This window comes from Rattus norvegicus, chromosome 5 (assembly GCF_021556685.1).
Source record: "Rattus norvegicus strain SHRSP/BbbUtx chromosome 5, alternate assembly SHRSP_T2T, whole genome shotgun sequence".
NCBI lineage: Eukaryota > Metazoa > Chordata > Mammalia > Rodentia > Muridae > Rattus > Rattus norvegicus.
In genome coordinates this window covers 73,475,201-73,500,149 of record NC_141538.1, presented here as the reverse complement: position 1 = coordinate 73,500,149, position 24,949 = coordinate 73,475,201, and the positions used below count along the sequence as shown (strand labels likewise).

Here is a 24,949-nt window from a genome sequence, read left to right as displayed (position 1 = left end):
ATTTTGATTCATAACAGTAGTAAAATTACAGTTATGAAGTAGTAATGAAAACAACTTTATGGTTGGGAGTCACCACAACACGAGGAACTGTATTTAAGAGTCACAGCATTAGGAAGGTTGAGAACCATTGATTTAGAGGTCTGTTCTTATAGAAGAGAAGCACCATTCTTTAAAAAGTTGTGTACGAAGGAACCAGTTTTCATACTTAGTGCTCTTCTCTTTTGATCTTCTCTTATCCCCTACCTCTTTAGCGCTCTAAAGCCAACACAAACCCTCTGTTTGGGGCTACCAGTGAGCTCCTCTGCCTGGTCTGTCCTAACGCCCCTGACTCTCACCCGGTGCCATCTGACTGGGGAAACAGAACTCAGTGCGAGTGAGCATCCTTCCCTTTGTGACCGCTTTATCGCGCACTCTCAGTAAGTCAGTAAGACTTGCCTGTGCCAGTAATTTGGCACACAGTTCCAACTGACCACCTCAACGTCTGGCAGCTCTGAACAGCTTCCTTCTAGCTCGCCATCTTGTATCATTGTTTTATGTGTACGTGGCTCATCTATATGACTTAGATTGAGTTTATTGAAAGCAAGGGCAGTGTTATCCCTATAGGCCCCATAATATCTGTCATATGTTCAACAACAAATACTTATGAAAACGATAAATAAATGTTGAGCAGCCTTAATCCAAAAATCTGAAATATGTCAGTACTGAAAACTCTTAAGCACTGATAAATGTTATGAACATAAAATTCTATACCTGACCTTGTTGCAAGACACAGTCAAAACACTGGTATATTAAAACATTTACAAAATTACTTTCAGGCTATTAATATAAGGTACACATGAAAAATAATTTTGAGTTTAGAGTTGAGTCTAAACTTTATAAATGTGCAATATATATGTGCAAATATTTCAAAATCTAAAATAATTTGAGTCTTGAGTGTTTCAGATAAGGGATACTCATATATAATTCTATAAACAGCCAACATATGCAATAATCATAATAGGAAAGAAAGGAAGAAGACATAGCATAGTCTGAATGCTAAATTCAGTTTACAATTTTCCTAGCTGCCAAATAAAGCATTATGCAGTCTATCAAGTTCAATAGCATGTTATAATATGAATGCAATCCCTTTCACCAACGCCAAGGAAACAAAGTAAAAGAAAAGACAGAGGGCACAGGCTGGCACCTGGTGAAGACACATGGTCATCCTCACCAAAGTATCATCTTACTTGAGGACCTGGAACGATCCCTAATTGTGGCACTGTCTAAATCATTTTATCAATGGCATTCATTATTTTTGACATTTTTGAAATCACATAACTAATATAGGGCACTCCAAGTCTATCTTATATCAGATAAATAAAAGTGACCGATAAGGTTACTGAATACAGTGAAACAAGAAAGATGCCACATGTAAGTAAAAGCAGGGTAAAACCAGATGGGAAATAGTCTTTTTAAAGCAGAGCACAAGTTGTTATCATACATCATAGAACGCAAAAGAATGCAGTGCACCTCAATGCTGTAAGTTCAAAGCACGAGCTACCAATAGAGACAGTCTACAGAAAGCAGCTTCTCACTTACGAAGGCTGCTGCAATGGCACTGCTTATTGGTTAAAGAATTATTCAGCCAAGCTAGATACTAAGTCCTAGAACTAGACAGACACAGAGCGTCACCTTGTATGTTTCTTCAGTGAAGTAACATGGACACTGTCAGATAAAAACAAGCAACTGTTAAGACACTCCTTTACATTATATGTAACATCTTACAATAGAACTAGCCTGAATGCTTCCTGAGGGGCTTGATTCACTGACGTAACTCACAGACACTTGCCATCAGTCTGAGCAAAACTTTACTATTAAAAATTTATAGTTTCCACTTCTGAGTCAAGTGGGGAAGATGTGACAGAAACTCAAGCCTTGAATTCACTGGATTGCTCTTCCATAGGAAGGCTTGTGTAGAAATGCCCAAAGCTGTTATTTAGTGCAGCCATCTTTCAGGTAAGACAGATGACCTATAAGCCTAGACAGATGTCAAGAAACTTCTTTTAAGCTAGTTCAGATTGCTGTATCTATAATATTAAAAATCAGAATGCTGAAATAAAATTTATGAAACAATTATGAAAGAAAGAAAATATAAAAAGGTTAATCACAAATTCCAGTATTGACAGATGATACTATATTCTTCACTTCTGAGTTACTAACATGTCAGAAATCATATTACTGTGCAGAATAAACATTAACATTGTAAATTTTAATACAAATAAGAACCAACACATAAACACCTGTCCATAAAATAAGTAAGAACGTCAGTATCAGTCATGGTCAGAGACAATCACTGTGCAAGCATTTGGCCACAAAACAGATTTCCTGAGCTGACTTACCTGCCCTTATTCTCCTTTCCTTTAATTTTACTCTCTTGGCCTTTTCCTCCAGTAGGATCCCACTCTACACAGGAATCTTCAACTTTCAAGTTCAAATGGGATGATGAGTTATCCAGACTGAAGTTAAGTGCTGCCCAAGACAATGTTTAACAAACGTAAGAAATCGCCACTGTCTCAAACATACCTGTCATATTATTTCTTATTCAAGTGAGCCAACTCTGTGAGCAGAGAAAAAGCTTCCAAGCCCTAGCTCTTGCACAAAAAACTCTCAATGCTTCAGCTGTGGTTTATAAATCCCACCTATTTCCATTTTTTCTCTGTACATACTATACAGTAACCAAGTACAGTAAACGTGAAGAGCCAATGATATCTCTACTTGTACTGAACTTTCCACCAGCATACAATAATCGGAAGTTCATGGTATTTCAAATTATCAGCTGGGTTGGTTCTTGGTTAATTGTTTTGAGTGAATGGAATGAACTGGTGGAATTATGGGGGAAGAGAGAGAGCAGTACAGTATATGAAATGATACTGTAAAAGCAGCACAAGTATTCTCTCCGAAGCTTTACTATTAACAAATTCACACTTAAACTCTCATGAGTTCCAATGACATACTAAATGAAAGCCATCACTGAATGAATCAATACATTGGTGCCCCGGGGACATAAGCAAAGGAACTGAGCCAGTTGACAGATAATTTGTTTCACACAGTAGAAGAGAAAAACATCTACTTAATGAAAATAAGGCAAACAAACAAAACTATGAAACAACCCATGGTTTTCAGATTATTTGATGTTTTAGAAAATTATAGTGCAAGTCCCACACCCGCGGATCCCGGCCCGCAGCAGCTCTCTGCTCCCAAACCCCGTGGGAGAGAGACCTCACCGCCTGGTCAGGTGGGCACTCCTGAGGCTGCAGAGTGGAGGAGACCACCAACACTGCCCACCCCTGCCCACATCCCTGGCCCAAGAGTAATCTGTATAAGGCCTCTGGGTTCCCGTAGGGGAGGGCCCAGGAGCGGCAGGACCCCTGCCTGAGACATCGCCGGAACCTGAAGGAAACAGACCGGATAAACAGTTCTCTGCACCCAAATCCCGTGGGAGGGAGAGCTAAACCTTCAGAGAGGCAGACACGCCTGGGAAACCAGAAGAGTCTGCACTCTGCGCACATCCAGACCCCAGAGGAAAACACCAAACGCCATCTGGAACCCTGGTCCACGGAGGCTCCCGGAAAGAGCGGCGCAGATCTTCCCGGTTGCTGCTGCCGCGGAGAGGACTTAGGCAGTACCCCACGAGCAAACTTGAGCCTTGGAACCACAGGTAGGACCAACTTTTCCCCTGCAAGTGACCTGCCTGGTGAACTCCAGACACAGGCCTACAGGAACAGCTGAAGACCTGTAGATAGGAAAACCTACATGCCGGAAAGCAGAACACTCTGCCCCCACAACTGGCTGAAAGAAAACAGGAAAACAGGTCTACAGCACTCCTGACACACAGGCTTATAGGACAGTCTAGCCACTGTCAGAAATAGCAGAACAAAGTAACACTAGAGATAATCTGATGGCGAGAGGCAAGCGCAGGAACCCAAGCAACAGAAACCAAGAAAACATGGCATCATCGGAGCCCAATTCTCCCACCAAAATAAACATGGAATATCCAAACACACCAGAGAAGCAAGATCTAGTTTCAAAATCATATTTGATCATGATGCTGGAGGACTTCATGAAAGACGTGAAGAACTCCCTTAGAGAACAAGTAGAAGCCTACAGAGAGGAATTGCAAAAATGCCTGAAAGAATTCCAGGAAAACATAAATAAACAAGTAGAAATCCATAGAGAGGAGACACAAAAATCCCTGAAAGAATTCCAAGAAAACACAATCAAACAGTTGAAGGAATTAAAAATGGAAATAGACGCAATCAAGAAAGAACACATGGAAATAACCCTGGATATAGAAAATCAAAAGAAGAGACAAGGAGCTGTAGATACAAGCTTCACCAACAGAATACAAGAGATGGAAGAGAGAATCTCGGGAGCAGAAGATTCCATAGAAATCATTGACTCAACTGTCAAAGATAATGTAAAGCAGAAAAAGCTACTGGTCCAAAACATACAGGAAATCCAGGACTCAATGAGAAGATCAAACCTAAGGATAATAGGTATAGAAGAGAGTGAAGACTCCCAGCTCAAAGGACCAGTAAATATCTTCAACAATATCATAGAAGAAAACTTCCCTAACCTAAAAAAAGAGATACCCATAGGCATACAAGAAGCCTACAGAACACCAAATAGATTGGACCAGAAAAGAAACACCTCCCGTCACATAATAGTCAAAACACCAAACGCACAAAATAAAGAAAGAATATTAAAAGCAGTAAGGGAAAAAGGTCAAGTAACATATAAAGGCAGACCTATCAGAATCACACCAGACTTTTCGCCAGAAACTATGAAGGCCAGAAGATCCTGGACAGATGTCATACAGACCCTAAGAGAACACAAGTGCCAGCCCAGGTTACTGTATCCTGCAAAACTCTCAATTAACATAGATGGAGAAACCAAGATATTCCATGACAAAACCAAATTTACACAATATCTTTCTACAAATCCAGCACTACAAAGGATAATAAAGGGTAAAGCCCAACATAAGGAGGCAAGCTATACCCTAGAAGAAGCAAGAAACTAATCGTCTTGGCAACAAAACAAAGAGAAGAAAAGCACACAAACATAACCTCACATCCAAATATGAATACGACAGGAAGCAATAATCACTATTCCTTAATATCTCTCAACATCAATGGCCTCAACTCCCCAATAAAAAGACATAGATTAACAAACTGAATACGCAACGAGGACCCTGCATTCTGCTGCCTACAGGAAACACACCTCAGAGACAAAGACAGACACTACCTCAGAGTGAAAGGCTGGAAAACAACTTTCCAAGCAAATGGTCAGAAGAAGCCAGCTGGAGTAGCCATTCTAATATCAAATAAAATCAATTTTCAATTAAAAGTCATCAAAAAAGATAAGGAAGGACACTTCATATTCATCAAAGGAAAAATCCACCAATATGAACTCTCAATCCTAAATATCTATGCCCCAAATACAAGGGCACCTACATACGTAAAAGAAACCTTACTAAAGCTCAAAACACACATTGCACCTCACACAATAATAGTGGGAGATTTCAACACCCCACTCTCATCAATGGACAGATCATGGAAACAGAAATTAAACAGAGACGTAGACAGACTAAGAGATGTCATGAGCCAAATGGACTTAACAGATATTTATAGAACATTCTATCCTAAAGCAAAAGGATATACCTTCTTCTCAGCTCCCCATGGTACTTTCTCCAAAATTGACCATATAGTTGGTCAAAAAACGGGCTTCAACAGGTGCAGAAAGATAGAAACAATCCCATGCGTGCTATCAGATCACCACGGCTCTGAAACAGAATACTCACTGCCTTGCTCCTTACAACTTGCTAGCAGAGTTCTTAGACCATTCAAGACCATCTGACCAGGGATGATACTGCCCATCCTACCCTGAGCCCTATCACGTCAATTATAAATGAAATAATAAAATATACTACTACCTTGCCTACAAAAAAAAAAAAATACCTATGGAGTTTCCTTGGCAATCACCAGCAGTAAGTGTCCTGAAGGCTTTCTAAGCATGAAGTGTATGCATAATCCTGATCAAAAAAGTGTTAAACAAGGATGAGATCATAGCTTGACAGGTAGTAGACCTAATTATCTGTAAAGAAAAGAATCAGCGTGTAGAATGTTTTTCGAGTGGACGCAATCAGCCTAAGTTAATCTTGACACACCCTCATGTTGTACCCAACTAGTAAGCTGGGACTTGTCACCAGAGCTGGACTCAAAATGGACACAAAGGGGTGGTATCCACTGTGACCACAGACCAGTTGTAATGGTAATAGCAATGTCTAATAATCATTATGTTTAAGTGTTAAGCATTTGTTAATTTATTTAGCTTCCAAATCAACTCTATGGTATAAGCAATTATATATTATTTCTATATGAAAGAAAAAAATGAAAAAAAATTAAAAAAAGATATGAGATAAACTTAAAAAAAAAAAAGACAATTATATAAACAAACCAACAGTAATTTCTGGTAATGATATATTGTAGGATAGATTATACTTCAAAGTTTTAATCAATTCTCCACAGTTACGTTTATAAAGTTAAGAGTAGCAATGATAAATTGATAATTAGCATTCTCTTCCTTTTATTTTCAATAGAAAATGAATTTCTACTGAGTATTAGATCACATATGAATCAATAATGCATTCCCTTTAGAATATCTGGTTGTTTCAGAGCAATAACAAAAAGATCAAATCACATATTAGAAACAATACAAAATAAAAACATGTTTTGATAGAATTGTTTGTACTTGAAGAAAGGAAAATATTTTCTTGTGTATTTAATTGCGGAATTTACATTACTGATCTTACCCTTCAGTACCATGTCTCAAAAACTTTCACTGCTTTTTTTGTTCAGTGTTTTCATACTTTTTAGGTAAAAATGTATAACTTATAAGATTAATCGTGTGATGCTAGAATGAATTATGTTTTCTAATAATTTAGTTCATTATGAAAAATATAAATAAGCCTAAATAAATGCATGAGTTGTCATTGTGTCTTCAGTGTGAGTCTAAAAATAAATAAAGAAAACAAAAGGCAAAAAAAAAAAGAAAATTATAGTGTAATGGGTTGACTATGCTTGGCCTATGGGAGGTAACACTATTAGGAGGTGTGACCTTACTCAAACAGCCTTGTTTGAGGAAGTGTGTCACTGTGGAGACAGGGCTCTGAGGTAATATATATGCTTAAGCTCTGCCCAGTGTGAAAGACTTCTGCCTGCCTTTGGAGCAAGATGTAGAACTCTCAGCTCCTTCTCCACACCAAGTCTGCCTGCCTGGGCACTACCATGTTTCCCACCATAAGTATAATGGACTGAACTCTGAAACTGTAAGCCAGTCCCAATTAAATGTTGTCCTTTACAAAAGTTATCTTGGTTGTGGTGTCTCTTCACAGCAATGAAACTCTAAGGCATATAAATACTATTCAAAATCCTTAGAAGTGATAGTTGAGGAAATTAGAGAAGCATGGTATTAGCTTCCCTTTCTAGAAACTGAGAAAATAAATCATTAAAACAGCTGTGCGATGCTGTCTCTTATGCTGTAACGCAATTCCTAAACTACTTTACAGACCTCAGCTACTTAGTTACAAGTTAATCTGCTCCGGCAACAACTCCTGCTAAAATTCAAACTTTTGGTAATTGTTAACTAAAAGAAATATTCGGGGTTGGGGATTTAGCTCAGTGGTAGAGCGCTTGCCTAGGAAGCGCAAGGCCCTGGGTTCGGTTCCCAGCTCCGAAAAAAAGAACCAAAAAAAAAAAAAAAAAAAAAGAAATATTCATTTATAGTACACTACTTCGCTTAACAATATTATTTGAAATTAGCTAAGACATTTGTAAGTCTGTGAACACTCATCGTCAAACAAGATAAGGACACAGGGCCAGTGAAGGACGCATCCTCTCACCCCAGATTCTGGAACAAGTACTCCAATTCCAACATGCACCACAGCCATTGTTCATTGTCTCACTTAGAAAACATCTGAATAAACATCTACTGACTGCACAGCTCTACTGAATGCCACACTACACAAGGAAGTCACTCACTTTCAAAAGCTGCCTCTAAGCAGAAGTAAACAGGAAGAAAGTACCTTTTCAGCAAAATGGAGAGAGGTTCTTTAATAGGTAGATACACTGAGACATTTCCAGAGTCAACTCTTGTATAGAAATGCAGGTATCTCCTAGCTGTTAGCCACTAATTATACAGTTAGAGCATCTACCCTTCTGAAATAAAGAAGACCTGGCTTTAACATGGACGTGGCTGAACCACAGAACTACGACTGGGGGCTGGAATTAAGTTCTGCTATTTAGTGAGGTCATTTATCTCACCAGAAAGGAAGGGAAAATGTACTTGAAGCTTGCACTACTCATCACTTTTACAATTGTTATGCCAGAATAAATAATGCCACATGGATTAAAGGGACAGAAGTAAACAATGCTAGCTGTATTGTATTTTTACGGATCTGAACTATTTAATTTCCACTGCCTCTCCCCTCTGTTCTCTGTGGGTTTACTGACTGGTACTGGGTGGTCAAAAATAGCAGGAACAAGCCAAATAACATAGTAAATAATTGTTCAATGGTCACTTTTAAAGGATCTGGACTTCTTCATGTTTTTACTAATACTTATTTCAATGCTGCAAACCAATCCCAGAAATTTTATGATCCATAGTCACATGAGAAATAATTTTACTTCAAACTGCCCAATGATTAGAATCCTTGTTACTCTAGGCTAAGCCCAGGGGCTTGTTTCCATGAAACCCCAGAATCAGCTTCCTCTCTCTCTCTCTGAAGCTCAAGACCAATCAGGAGTCTGCTTGGTAATGTCAGGCACTGCTGAAGGGGCAGCTGTGCTGGGAAGCAGTGGTCAACTGTTTGCTAACTAAAGTCCATGAAATCTACACAGCACCTCCTATTAGGTCCAAGCTTGTTCGCTGAAGAGACAACAGAAGGGACAGCAATGACAAATGACCTGACGCTCCTTAGTGAACAATTTCAGCAATGCAGTCTTTCCCAACATGGGCCAAAGTAGCTCAAGCTGCAGAGAAAAAGTTATTTGGCCCAGAAATCTGACAAGGCTTTGAATAGAGAAACATTTTTTAACAACTAATATCTCAGGCTGGAGAGACGGCTCAGTGGTTAAGAGCACTCACTGCTCTTCCAGAGGTCCTGAGTTCAATTCCCAGCATTACAGATGGTGGCTCACAACCATCTGTAATGGGATCCAATACCTTCTTCTGGTGTGTCTGAAGACAGCTACAGTGTACTCATATAAATAAATCTTAAAATGTTTGAAAACATGTAATTCAAAGTAATTACATTTCTGCACTAACCTATGTATAATTCTTAAGTAAAATTATTTACTAATCCAAATTACTTTAAATGAGAATTTTTCTAGGCCTTTATGCCACAAACATTACTCTGAGTTCATCAAAAACTCACAGGCCTTGAATGCTCAAGCACTTGCCTACCGTACACAGGGACTAGGGTGAAGTTCCAGAGCTTACTTAAGTTCTCTTCTGATATATGTTTACGTTATCATTATGGATCTTAGCAAATTTCTAGCATGTGTCTCTAATTAAATGCATAAGAAATAAACTAGAAGTCAGTGGAATGCGGAAAGCCTAATTCAGGAAGCAAACTCAGACAACTATCGCCTTGTGAGTGGGAGGGAATCTAGCAGAATAGCTTTCAATTGGTAAATACCTAAACATTCTTCTGAATACAAGAGGCGACGTTCATAAATCTGAACTCTTAGAGAAGAGAACTTGGGTGAGAAGCCTACAATAAAGGCTGCTCTAGAACCTGGAACTAGAGTCTAATACTCATCCCGGGCAGATCTAGGTCTGAATAACATACTTCAACTTTCCTCCTTTCATTTGCATATGGTTATCAGTATAAAATAGCAGTGGTCTCTCAAGGTGATCTTAATGACCAAAAAACCATGAGTGCTCTGTAATTATTAATAAACTGTAGAGACAATAATAACTGGGAGAAAACGGGGAAAATAGAAAGAACTCCTTTGTTGCTGTTTCTCAATGAATTCTTTGACAAACTTCAGCAGTGCATATGTATTTACTAACCTAAATGTGAAGTCAACATTCAGAGGACGGTGAGATGGTGGGGGTGGCAGGTAAGGGCAGCAGCTGCCCAAGGCTGCTGACCTGAGTCTCACCTCTGGGATCCCCAAGTGGAGAAGTGACTCCTCCATGCTGTCCTCTCACCTCTATAAGGGAGGAATTGAAGGAAAATCACTACTTCTCTGGTCTTACTTCCCTGCCTTTCATTTCCTACATTGCAAGGGCCAGAGGTAGATGGTAGGGAAGGAGTCCAACTACACATGGCACGACTCTGACAAAGTCTCGAGAAACTTCTGAAGGGAAGTTCTGTCTGCTGAACCACTAATGGCGGCACTAATGGCCTTACCTTTGGTCTCTAGGGTCACTGGGTCAGAGTACTCTCCAGCCACAGCTTTGTTACGCGCTCTCACTCTGAAATTCATATACTTTGAATCAAATTTCAAGCCTGAAATAAAATGAAAGTTTTTCATCATAAAAAGTAAAGGATTCCTTCCCAAAAGTGTGAGTGTACATCAAACAGACATTTTTTTCCTTCTTAGAAATCCCTTTACTTGATGAGGACAAATTTATGTTAAATGAAAGGTAATGCATGAAAATAAGAATACTTTCTTCAAAATAAGTAATTTACACAATTACCAACGTTTCAACCTGGCGATTAATAAACAGCTCTGTCTCAGGCTTCATTAGAGGGGTCATTGTTCTAGATGTGGTGGCGCCACCTGTGATACCAGCCCTGGAAAGCCAGCACAGGCGGACCATTGGTTCCATTTAACCTGGGCTAACAAGCAAGAGCCTATCTCCAAAGGACAGACAGATAGACGGACGGACATACATACATACACACATAATAAAATCACAAGAAGCCAGTAACAAAGACAGCAATAGCAACAACAATAACCAAAACCTGTAGTATTTCATTCAAGGAAGAGATAACATAATTTACAATAGCATAGTCATCATTTTTTTTGAAAAATAAGTAGCACTAATGAATTTTTATGTGTATGAAATGTATGTTTGTCCTAGTCAGGGTTTTTATTGCTGTAACAAAACGCCATGCCCAAACAGCAAGTCGGGGAGGAAAGGGTTTATTCAGCTTACACTTCCATACTGCTGTTCATCACTGAAGGAAGTCAGGACAGGAACTCAAATGGGGCAGGAACCTGGAGGCAGGAGCTGATGTGGAGGCCATGGAGGGTGCTGCTTACTGGCTTGCTCCCCACGGCTTGCTCAGCCTGCCTCTTCCAGAATCCTGGACCACCAGCCCAGAGGTGGCACCACCCAGAGTGGACTGGGACCTCCCCCATTTATCTCTGAGAAACTGCCTCACAGCTGACCTCATGGAGACATGTCCTAAAATCATGCTTCTTCTTCTCTAGCTTATGCCACACTGACACACAAAACCAGCCAGTGCGTGCTTATATGAAATGCCACTTTACGTGAAGATGGAAGGGAATAAAGCAGAGACGGACAGGAGCCGTGCAGTTATGCCTAGACTAAGCTCTAAGTCCAAATATTACTAGCTATAAAACCTTTAAAACTTGACTGACCTGTTTCCATCTGTAACAACGACAAACCATTCCCAACCATGCAGGATTGAGTACGTGGTATGCTGACCAACTGTAGTGTGCTGCATGTACTTCTGTCTACTACACAGGATGCCTGCCTGCTCCAGGAAAGGAACTAGTGCTCGACAGGACAGCTCGTCATGTGTCCCACTCTGTACAGGACACACTGAAAAGCTCTGCTAATACTTTGTTGTTTAAAGCATCAAAAGACCTCATTATACTAAGATAGCTTCTAAAAAGCATTCAATAGGCAGAAACAAAAAGTCTTAGCAAAGTCCCAGTTCTGTGCTAATGGGAAGCTAAGCATTAAGACAGAGAAAACAATGGTGGTTATGGTATCCCTGAAATGTGGAGGTCTGAGTAGACCTGAAAAATAAATAGTTCTTTTACTTAGGCAAAAAATTAAAATTAAAGATTATCTGGGCGTGGTGGCACTGCTCTAATGCTAGCACTCCAAAGGCAGAGTTCAAGATTGGTGTGATGCTTAGTGAGCTCCAGGCCAGCCAGGGCTACATGGAATAGTCTCTCTAAACAAACAAACAAAGAAACAAACAAAGAAGAACGGAAAGCAGGGGACAAAGACTGCTCTGAAATGTTGCTCCCATAACAGTCTTCTATATTTGCTTTACATACGCTATTTTAGTAGGTTGCAAATATTAAGTAATTAAAACTTTTATTGATATTTTAACAGAAAGTCATTCACATAACAAATATCTAAAAACAGCAGTTTGGTTAATAGAACTTAATTTTATCATTTAAAATAACAAACTGTTTTTCTTATTTCCACTTACTTTCTAAGGATTAGATTCATGAAATGCTGTTGAGTTACCTGATAATGTATATTCAGTACCCTTGATGTTATCAATCACTTCCCAACATCGCTCGTCTTTTACACGTGGAAGTCCTTCAAAGTTCGTTTTCCTATATTCCATTATGAAATGGTCGATTTTATTATCTTCTTCTGGCATCCTCCAAGCTACAGTTACAGAGTTGTCAGCTACTAAACACTCCACTGGGTCAATCTCTGGAGCTTTTGGGACTGCAGAGAAGGAAAAAAAAAAAAAGGAGGGGCTATCAACTCTCACATATTATAACACTAAGCAAACATTTATTATGCTTGGCACTCAACCTCTGCTATTTCTTCTTTTCAAATATTCAAAAGGGAGTCAAGTTATAAGAAAGGATAACCTAGAAATTCAAGATAATTATTTTCAAAGCCTCTTTTATTGTCAGATTATAACGTTTGCATTCCAAAGCTTCTCTTAGACTCTGAGTTTATTAACATCTTAGATGGCAACAGGTAAATTCCAAACATCTATCATGCTAAAGATAATTGAGAATGGCTTATTACTTGTAAATATATTTTATATATTATGTAATAGCTAAATTAAGTAAAAAATGTTTTCAGTGTACTTTTAAGATCTGAGAGTGGGAAGAGAAGAGTTGGTTAGCAGACACGAACATATATATCAAGTTAAATAACAAGAATAGTTTCTGATATTCCAAAGCAGAAAAAAATTATAGTTGGCAACCATTTTTTTTTCTTTTTTTTTCAGAGCTGGGGACCGAACCCAGGGCCTTGCGCTTGCTAGGCAAGCGCTCTACCACTGAGCTAAATCCCCAACCCCGGCAACCATTTATTATATACTTTAAAATAGTTATATGTTTTATGCTGTCAATGCAAATGGTAAATGTTTTGGGTGATGATGTGATCATGAATAATTTGATCATGAGTTTATGATTTGACTATATATAAAAATATCACACTATTCCCCATAAATATATAAAACTGATGTTTATTAAATTTAAAAAACCTTAAAAAATAATTTTAATATACTAAACAAAACTGATTTCCTCATTTCTTAAAAATATTTATGATTTTTAAAGTGTTTCTCCCTAGAGTTTTATGACTTATTAAAATAAATGGATTCAGTGAGCTACAATTAACACATATAACTATAAATCAATTTATTTTCCATAAAAGGTTTCACAGCTTTAAAACACTGGTAAGTGACTCAGATGAACCTTAAGTGTGTGAATCTCTGCATATGATACAAAGACACACATATAAACCATGTAAAGTTAAAATCAGGACTGTAAAAGCACTTCCTCCTCTTATGGTGGTGTATGCGTTTAGTCCCAGCTCTTGGGAAGCAGAGACAGACAGATGTCTGTGAGACATAGGCAAGCCAGCTCTACAGAGTGGGTCTCACAGGCAGATGAGGCAACACGAGGAGTCCTTATTTTAAAAAAATCCTGGTGTATAAGCTAGACCAACATTTGAAATTGATGAATATATTCAATAACATCAATAAAGATATAACCATAAAAATAAATAAAAAATATATTACAATAATCATGGCAAGAACTTTTAGCAAAGTAGAAACTTTACTTTAAAAAGAGCATTTTCAGTGGGCTGAAAGGACGGCTCAGTGGGTGAGCAGTTACTGCTTTGCAGAGGATCTATGTCTATGGCCAGGCCCCACACGGAAGCTCACAGTTGTCTATCACTCCAGTCCCAGGCATCTGATACCCTCTCTTCTGGCCTCTGTAGGCATTAGGTACATAGATGGTGCACATACACACATGCAAGAAAAACACTCATACACATAGAATAAATAAATAAAATAAAAAATATTTCCTAAGCTGGCCAATACCTGCTCTTGGGAGGCTGAGGCTAGAGGATTCTCAAAAGCAAACAAGCAAATAACACAACATTAAGTAAAAGGAAAAAAATATTCCAAACAGCCTGGAGTTAACATCAAGTTAATGGTGAGAAACACAATACCTGACCCCAAGACTGCAGAACCAGGGTGAAGATATTTCCTTCTTATCATCTGGACTCAGCATTTTACTAGAAGTCTTATCCAAATCCAGCAAGACAAGAAAATAAAAAATGAAACGGATCCAAAGGAAACAGATGAAAGAAGCCATGGGAAAACGCTGGACAAAGCTAACACTGGTAGTCTCAAGTGGCTGTTAAGCCACTGTGGGTGCAAGAGCCAAGTGAGTGGAGGGCCAGGGAGCTTAGCAGCAGCGAGCCTATCCTTCCTGGAGTTCTCTATAACTGTGCAGCAGCAAACGTCATCTCGGAAAGCCTGGAGAACTGTGCAGTACAGCAGAGAGCGCCAGTGCCTGTCTACCGAGGCCTGCGGAGAACACGGACTCCCTGGCATGGAGTGTGGTGGGCTATGACACGGACGCAGGAAATCAAATCCAGTCCTCCGAGAATAAACAGCACTCTTCACTGCTGAGTCACTCTTCTGCTCCCTACATTCAATTACTGATGAGGAAGGATTTACTATTGCCAATTGGTCGACTGTTTTCTACTTGTCTTATAGCTTCTGTGTTTCTTCTTGTCTTCACTTTTCCATTTTAAAGAATGTTTTGAACAGGTTTCATTTCTTCCTTCTTTGTTTCTAATATTTCTAGATTTGGGGTTTCGTGGTTACCATGTCATTTACATAAAGCACCACATGACATTATGATACATATATGTTGGTTTGTAATCATGATTACTGATTCATAACCACTTTATCAAAGCAGGCTACAGAGACTCAGAGAGATCTCTCAAGGGAATGCTCTTGTAGGTTTTCCTCACAAACCCCGTTGGCAATCACACCTATGCAATGAAGTCTGCATTAAGACCAAAATGACTGGGCTGAGAACTTCTGGGAAGCCAAGTAGGGTGCACTAAGCAAAGCGGTGGTAGGAACTCATGCATGCCAGGAGTGCAGCACACCAAAATCCCGTAAGGAAGGGGACTCCTGGACCTGGACTCCTTCCAGACTTCGTCCTAATACCTCTTCTTTGAGCTACTTACTAATACTTTTAAAAGTAGCCTTCATAATAAATTAGTATAAGTACAGTGCTTTTCTGAGTTTTGAGAGCCAGTACAGCAAGTCATAAAACCCTAAGGAGGGGGTTGTGGAAATCTCAGTTTAATTTTATTCACTTTTTAAAGTGTTTTAAATTAAAATATAATCACATCATTTCTCTCTTCTCCTTTACCCATCTAATCCTTCCCATGTTTACCACTCACCCTTGCTTGCTCTCAAAATCATGGCTTCTTTATCCCCCCACCACACGCACTTAATATACAAATACAACATGCTAAGCCCATTCAGTGTAATGTGATCACCCTTGGGGAAGACTGATTCTCTCAACAGGAATTTCAATATTCCTATCAACTACCATGTTCTGGAGGCCTCATATTTGCAAGTGGGCCTAAAGTAGAAATTTTAAGAACTGAAGTTACAACCTGTCTAAAGTGCTACCTTTACACAGTGTCAGAAGGAAATTTAGTTAGAGAAAACCCAATGTGTATGTTACAGGGGTGTCTGCTTGATGGCAAAGAGAAGTACACAGATGTATATGCACAAGCTAAAAGGCACAGATTGTGAGAAAACCCACCTTAAATATAACAGCACTTGTTGCTTAGGAAAAGATAAACACCACCACCATGAATGAAAGGAAATGAGTCTACATTAATTTTAGACACTTTGGACATTAGAGTGAGGGAATTTTCAAGGATAAGAAAGGGTGTAGTATTGATTCCATCTGTCAGTCAAAACTAACAAGGCTGCAAAAAGACATGCATACATCCAGACCAGTTAGCAACTTCAACAGTCCTCCATCAGAATCAGACAGATCTAGAAGGCAGAACACCACAGAAAATTGCTGAGCTAAACAACAATCAACTCTAAGTCTGACATCTATGGGCTGCTCTGTGCAGTGTTAGAAGAATACAGAACCACCTGAAATGACTATGGATTTTCAGCAAGGCAGACTACTCACAAAATCAACCTTAACAAAGTTAGAAGTATAGAAAACATACAGTATCTGCTCTTCATCCACAATCCAATTAAACTGGAAATAACTGGAAAAAGCTGGAAAATACTATGATACTTAGAAATATTCAACAACACATTTCTAAATAATATATGAGCCACGCACAGTATCTCAAAGTGACTTAATATTTGAACTAAGTGAAAATAGTTTATGAAAATTTGTAAAATACATGACTTGCTTATAAAAATAACACTGAATACATAAAAATCTAAAAATCAATAATCTAAACACCCATTTTAGAAAACAAATGCATATACATAAAATGAACAAATTAAATACAAAATTAGGAAAATAATGATGAAAATTAGAACACAAGTAAACAAATCTAAAAATAGAAAACCAATAAAGAATCAGAGAAAGGACTGAAAGAGCTTGAAGGGGCTCGTGACCCCATATGAACAACAATGCCAAGCAACCAGAGCTTCCAGGGACTAAGCCACTACCTAAAGACTATACATGGACTGACCCTGGACTCTGACCTCATAGGTAGCAATGAATATCCTAGTAAGAGCACCAGTGGAAGGGGAAGCCCTGGGTCCTGCCAAGACTGAACCCCCAGTGAACGTGATTGTTGGGGGGAGGGCAGTCATGGGGGAGGATGGGGAACACCCATAGAGAAGGGAGGGGGAGGAGTTAGGGGGATGTTGGTCTGGAAATCGGGAAAGGGAATAACATTTGAAATGTAAATAAGAAATACCCAATTTAATAAAGATGGGGAAAAAAAAAAAAAGAAAACTCATGAAACCAAAAGCTGGTTTGTTGAAAAAAAAATCATTAAAATCAACAAGTCTAGGTTAACTCCAAAGACAGAAGACACCAATTACTAATATCAGAAATGAAAGAGGATGTACAGACTTCATGGATGTAAAAACCAACAACCAAGCCAGGTACACACTTGCAATCCCAGCATTTGGGGACAAAGAGAAATACTATATATAGGTTTGAGGCCAGCCTGGTCTACATTGTGCATTCCAGGCCAGCAACCTGGAGACTCTATCTCCAAGGGGAGTGGACAAGGATACAAAGAAGAAGGGAAGGGGGGCAAATTCTCTCTCTCTCTCTCTCTCTCTCTCTCTCTCTCTCTCTCTCTCTCTGCACTGGAAAAGGGGGAGGGGGAAATGAGGGAGGTGAAGAGGGGGAGAAAGAATATCTATCAAGAAATACTATGGCTGGGCTGGAGAGATGGCTCAGTGGTTAAGAACACTGACTGCTCTTCCAGAGGTCCTGAGTTCAATTCCCAGCAACCACATGGTGGCTCACAACCATCTGTAATGAGACCTGATGCCCTCTTCTGATGTGTTTGAAGACAGTTACAATATAGTCATATATAACAAATAAATAAATCTTTAAAAAAAAAGAAATACTATGGCTAAACAGGGGTGGAGTGGCATAGGCCTTTAATGCTATCACTCAGGAGGCAGAGGCAGGCAGATCTCGGAGTTCAGGGCCAGCCTGGTTTCTAGTTCCAGGAAGGCCAGGGCTACAGAGGGAAACCCTGTTTCAAAAAGCAAGCAAACAAGCAAACGAACAAATAATCCTCAAAAACAAATAAGAAATACTATGAACAAACTCTAGATCTACAATTTTGGTGATATAAATGAACAGATAAATTCTGATTCCATGATAAACACTACATGCAAAAAAAATCACATTAGAAAAATTAATCTGATTAGGCCTAAACTGATTAAAGAAATTCAGCCAATAGTTAATAACCTTCTAAAGTAAGTATCATGCCTAGATGGGTTGATTGGTGAATTCCACCTAGCACAAAGAATAAATTCTATACAATCTTTTTGAAAAGAGAAAAGCAGATGAAATATTTTCTAGCTCTTTTGGTGAGACCAGCAACCTACAATAACCTAACTTAGGCAAGAGTATTATAGGAAAACTATAGACTACTATATTCATTAACAAACAGATGTAAAAAAGTTGAACAAAATGTTTAGAGGACAGATCAAGTAAGAATGTGTTTTGACCAAATGTGTATCATTCTATGTGCAACACTCAATTATCAACCTGGGAAAAATCAACAAATATAACCCACCTTTATCAATGGGCTAAAAGAAAGCCACATGAAATTGATACATCCATTCTTTTTTTAAAAATATTATTTATTTCATATATATGAATACATTGTAGCTGTCTTCAGACACGCCAGAAGAGGGCATCAGATCTTATTACAGATGGTTGTGAGCCACCATGTGGATGCTGGGAATTGAACTCAGTACCTCTGGAAGAGCAGTCAGTGCTTTTAACCACTGAGCCATCTCTCCAGCCAAGATATCCATTCTTAATTAGAAACAAAACAGAACAAGACAAAACAAAAAACTGGTTCACTAAAATAGGAATTGAGGGAAACTTCCTCAACTCCAGTTGATAAGGAAGGTCTGTGAAAATAGCTATCTCATACTTGGCTGTGAAACTGGAACTCTTCTTACTGAAACCAGAAACAGAAATCTTCACCACTGTGATGACCCACTAAAGCCTATGCCAGTGTGCTAAGAAACTAAAAATGTAATAAAAGGTTTCAGTTGAGAAGGAAGAAAACTGTTTACTCACAAATGACATGATCAGTTATGTAAGAAATCTGAAGGAAAATAAAATCAGTCTAGAGCTGAGAAGTGATCACAGTAAGGCTGCACACATAGGTTAACACACACAAGGCAGCTGCTTCTCTATGTTCTAGCAATAAAAATAAAATTTCAAATTAAAACACAGCATTTGCATCAGCATCGCCAGTGTGAAACATTTACGAACGAAGTGTGCTCAAGGTCTTTGTGACGTAAACCGCCAAATCCCAGTGAGTGAACTTAAAGAGCTGCATCACTGCAGAGACCCCCATGCCTGGGGGCCGGACGGCTCCACATCCTCAAGCTGTCAGTTCTTCCCTCTAGGTCTACGCATTCAATACGACCCAGGGGAAACCCCACAAGTTCTCCTGCTAGTTTCAGCTGACTGTGTATATGGAGAAGGGAACGATGTGGGAGAGCCAACACAGCACTGAAGGACAAAGCTGGAAAACTACGTCGCTTGACTTAAAACACCTTTTTAAAGCTACAGAATTCAAATGTTGATCAAAGAAAAAGCAAACAGAGAAATATATGACTGATCTTTCATAATGGCAATAATAAATTATATATAATATATAATAATAATAAAACGAACAAAAGTATTTAAACAAATGTTACAGTAATTGGAGATTCACATGAAGGGAAGAGGAGGAGGAAGAGGAGGAAGGGGAGAGGAAGAGGAGTAACAAATACTCAAAAAAAAAAAAAGCCAAAGGCCTTAACAGATTACTAAGGAAACAGCAAAGGCTGAGTATCTGAACAGGTGCTCCACGTCCGATGTGACACAAATTATACCTGCCATGAAATGACACCACAGAATCACTGGTGGCAAAACGCAGAGCAAGAGGAACCTATTCATTGCAGCTAGGAATGCAAAACCATAGACGCTTTGGAAGACGCTTGGGAGGTTTTCTACAAAACTAAGTGCAATCTCATCAGACTACCCAGAAACTACCTAAAGAAGCTGAAAACTTATATCTACACAAAGATACATGTTTAAAACTGTAACTGCCAACACTAAGAAGCAATTCAATTGTCCTTTAGTCGGTAACTATTTACAAAAACTGCATATGGAACATTGAGACCGGTTTTAATTCAATGCTTTAAGAGCTATCAAGCCTTGAAAAGAAATGGAAGACAGCTAATGCTCTTGACTAGGCCAGAGAATCCAACCTGTAAAGGCTGCCAGTGAAAAGATTCCACGTCGGTGACTTTCCAGAAAAGGCACGCTATGCGGAGCATGGCAGAATGACACCAAGGAGACTCTCAATGTAACCATGACTTTGGCTGACAAGGACTTATCACTGGAGATGCTTCACTTCTAACAAGTGTGCCACTCTGCTGTGGGATGTTGATAATGGGGGAAGGACTCTGTGTCTTGAATATCTTTGATAATGCTCCACAGCTCCTACTTAGTATTGCCAGGAACCTAAAACTGGCCTACAAAATAACAGCCACATTAAAAATATTATAATAAACACACTGTAAGCTGGGCATGATAGCTCGTGACTTTAATCCTCGTGCTCCAGATGCAGAGACAGTCAAATATCTATGAGGTAAAGGCCAGACTGATACATGTAAGTCCTAGAGCAGCCAGGGCCTACAATGAGATCCTATCTCAATAACTCAACCTAAATAACCAACTATAAGAAAGTATGTATGCGGGGCTGGGGATTTAGCTCAGTGGTAGAGCGCTTACCTAGGAAGCGCAAGGCCCTGGGTTCGGTCCCCAGCTCCGAAAAAAAGAACAAAAAAAAAAAAAAAAAAAAAGTATGTATGCTTACATAATCATGCAATAGTGAATCTAAGAACTATTTACTAAAACATAACATACACAAAGGAAATAATCTATATCTATATAAATATATTTATAAATATATATTATATATAAGAAAAAATATATATGATTACATAAAAATATTTTCTTTGCTTGGCAAAAAAAAAAATGACCATAAACTGATCTGATGGAAAAACTAAGGTGTCATGGGTATTTACCACATATGAGAGACAAAGACCTATTCCTGCAAGCTGTCCTCTGACCTATACACAATGCTCTACCATAAATAAAAATGGAAAAATTCAGACCATCCAGCCATTAGTGAAACGGAAGTGATCAACAAGAACCTCTCACACACTGTTACATGCCAAAGCAAAAGTATTAGTAGTATAGTATATATGCATGCTTCCATATTTGTACAGGAAGTGGAATAAAACTAGGTTTAACTAAAAGAACGGCCTCTTTAGGGAAGCAAAGTTGTGTCAGTTCCATGACTGTGTTCCGGATGCTTGTCTGGCCATTCCCCATTGGTGATGCAGAAAGAGCAGGAGCTGCACGGTCTTGCAAAGAAGGCCACTGTGCCACGAGAAGAGAGACTCGTGTGCATACTCAGTGCTGCTCTGCCTTCCGGGGAAGGAATTCCCTCCCCAGCACAAAGACAAAGCACCAGCTCAGGGCTTTAAGAAGCTATAACTGAAGTGGAGAGACTTCGTGGAACCGGTCTTCTCGTTAGGTTGCTACCAATTCTTTTTCTTTCCCCAGAGTGGAAACTGTCCATGTTTTACATATGACAGTTACATGAAAAGGGTAAAATTCTAGAGCCAAACTGATGGTAAAAAGTACACAGTCAATGAGACCCAAGATAGTTTTTAAATTCTTTTCCATGTTTTACAAAAGGTCGTTCTTAAAAATGAGATCTATTGCCAGGCTGAAGCCTAAGTCCCTACTCTAGTGCCTACAAGTGAGCACAGACACTCCCTCTTTCTGCGGCAGTGCTGTCCTGTGCACATGAGGCTATGTTCTGCTGCCAAGTAGTGTCTGGAGCTTACAAGTGACCATGCGGGTACTAAAGAGTAAGGTCTCAGTTATCGGGTAATCAGCAGAACTCTCATCCAAAACCTCACACTCTCAAAACTAAAATAAGCTCCATTCTCTTCTCAAGGAAATTCTAAGTGCTAGACTGAGATTACCAAACCATTTAACGTATCTGGTATTTGGAAACTCTAAAAACTGTTTCCTTGCCTTTTGATATCAGTTGTACACCAACTGTGATCCCTGTGAACTGACTGATAGCACACATGTTCTTCAATTTGCAAGAGGCCAACAGCACATTAGGCCAAACATAACTTGAAAATATCTTATGTAAAATTTCATGTCATAAGCCTAGTCTGTGGTGCATTGCAGTTTGTCCACACAGTATGCTCCACTGCATACATGTGGCTCTTTACAAGGTTCACTGCAAACTGTGGCTTCCTTGTCTTGCTCTCCATCATAAAAGCATATCCCATAGGACTGCATGCTGCCAACCTAGGAAAAGACCCACATTTAAAATATGGTCTCTACTGAATGTTTCTCACCAAATGTTTTGCACCAGTTTAATACAGAAAACTACAAGTCAAATCTGTGTAGGTCAGGGATTATCTGTAATCCTGAGTATATACTCCTGTACACCATGACACCTTCCTCCTCTCACATGCACTCCGTTCTTTCACCTTTCCTTTTACAATCCTCCTCTACAGCTCATAATATCTAGCATACAAGTTAGTTCTTCACCTACGCACTATACTGGGATCTCTGATAGCATTATGATTATTAAACTACTCTTTACGACTAGGTTTAAATCCAGAGAAGACATGGTCTGGTGCAGTTAATATTTCCTATGCAAAAGCCAGCCAATCTCAAAATCAAGCAAACAAACAAAAATAACATAAACTAACCCCACAGAAACATGCAAGTGGAATTTCACTTTCAAACGGATTCTTGATTTCCCAAATCATCACTGTTTCAACAATTTAACGTATCTATGAACAGATTACTGGCTAATAAAAATACTACTTAGCACTAAAAAAGATAGAATTCAAAGGACAGGAACAAAAGCCATCGCTGGCTGTTATACACAGACAAGCGATAATCTGTGACTGAGTTTCACATGGTTAGACTAACTCTCTCATAAGACAATGTTACCACATAACATGGAGAGAAAGTTCATGCTGAACACTGAACATAACAGCAATGAGACCGGCAGCCAGTAAACATTCACGCAGGCTGAAGTAAGCTCCAGCTGCTGCTATTGCTGTGTTAGAAGAACCAATGCATGAACACCCATGACGCCTCGAGAACATCAGCAGTGCGTTTTAAAGATGTAGAAAAATGAATAAAGTTAGTTGACTTCTTGAGATCATACTGCAAAAAAACCAGCAAAATTCTAATCTATACAGTCTAGCCATGAGACCAACTATTGTTCTTTGCCAAAACAGGAACATGTACTACCTCTTAATGACATTAAAGTTGAATTTGTACTCAAGAAAATAATTCTTTTCAATAAAAGTTAGCGAATGTAATTAATTCTTACTTAAATTAAAATATACTATATCTCTTTATATTTACATGATGTTTATTACAGAAAACTCTTGCAATACTTTTTATTTGAAAGTTCTCATGTAATAATGTATTTACCTGGCAAAAACTTCAAAGTTTGCAGCATCTGTCTTTCCTGAGAGAAATCCACCATTAAATGGGTCATGTTGTCACTGACTTTTGGTTTCAAAGAAAGGCGAAAGGCTGAAGCCATTGTGACTCTATGGTAAACACAGACATACTTTTTAAAAATAAATCAATACAAAGTAACAAATTTTATATAGTTTATAAAATTAAGATAAAAATTATTTCACTAAGTGACTGTAGAAACTCTAAGACAGGCAATAAAACAAATTTGCTTTGTCTTTTGGGAACTGAATCAAAAGCTGAAACTCCAGCCAGTTTTCTAAAATGTCGCACAATTATCACAATAACCAATAACCTATATAAATAATCTATACAAGGTCCCAATTCATCTGAAGCTCTGAGTACACTCTCACGTGCTTCCTAGTCCTCATTTCCACCAAAGCATGTTTCAAGCCTTCTCCCAGGTACTGTTACAGCATGTCCTCTCAACAAAGGCAGGCACCCGGCACTACATCCTGCAATCCTCTAAAGACCACAAACAACAAAGGAGAGAACTGAGATCCTTACAGTGGGTGCCATACCACCGAGATGTCACTCTCATCTATCAGCATCAACTGCATGGAAAGGTGCTTACGATGAGAAACAGGCTAGTGGACCTATGTGTCATAGAATAAAAAGTGCTCATAAACACTCAGATAAATGTGAAGTAAAATACAAAATGCTGCTTTATCAAAGTATGGGGGAAGTTCTTAGCAAATACTGATAATTAAAAGAAGCTCATATGTTGATATAAGAAGGAAATCCACTTAACTGTGCTCCTGTCTGTAATTGCTTTCCCTCAACTATCCAAATGGTTTTCACACACACAAAAGAAAATAAATGTATTTAAATAACTTGTTAATGATCAATTTCAATATTTTCACATTATAGTAAATTTCTATAAATATCACGGTCAGTTATATAACATCCTTGGAGAAAGAAAGATGCAGATGTCTACTTGCCAACGTCCTCTTCCTAGTACACAGTGTGAGAGACAATATAATGAGAGCTACAGAACAATGGGAATGCCCAGCCTAGTCAACTGGACCTGCTACCCAGAGGTCAACTGGATGAAAGACGGCAAACCTGCTGATGTAAAACTGTTGCTATCTTTAGTCACTTTACCTCATTAAAAAATGAGGTAATCATTGTAATGTAACAACGAACAGCCAGAGATTACCTCAGCAAGAAGAAAGGGATACACTGTAAATCAGTCCTGGGGAAGGCAGCTCACATGTCTGAAAGCTTTAGAAATGAAATACGCACTGCATACCCCATACACAGCACTGGCTGTTGGCTCTCAGGAGTACGATCTCGATTATGCTGATAAGCAATCAGAAGGGAGGCTCAGCTGGACACGCACAAGGCAGCCC

The 24,949-nt window shown here is 38.9% G+C and overlaps 1 protein-coding gene across 8 annotated transcripts in view; it reads right to left on the bottom strand.

The window, feature by feature from the left end:
- Fsd1l (fibronectin type III and SPRY domain containing 1-like) overlaps window positions 1-24,949 on the bottom strand; it is a 73,972-nt gene that overhangs the window by 17,711 nt on the left and 31,312 nt on the right. For 3 of the 8 annotated variants that reach the window (NM_001431172.1, NM_001431173.1, XM_087548925.1), the window contains 4 exon segments: window positions 2,379-2,508; window positions 10,457-10,555; window positions 12,505-12,714; window positions 23,550-23,671. In NM_001431172.1, the coding sequence (NP_001418101.1) occupies window positions 2,379-2,508; window positions 10,457-10,555; window positions 12,505-12,714; window positions 23,550-23,671 (561 nt within the window). 8 annotated transcript variants of the gene reach the window in all.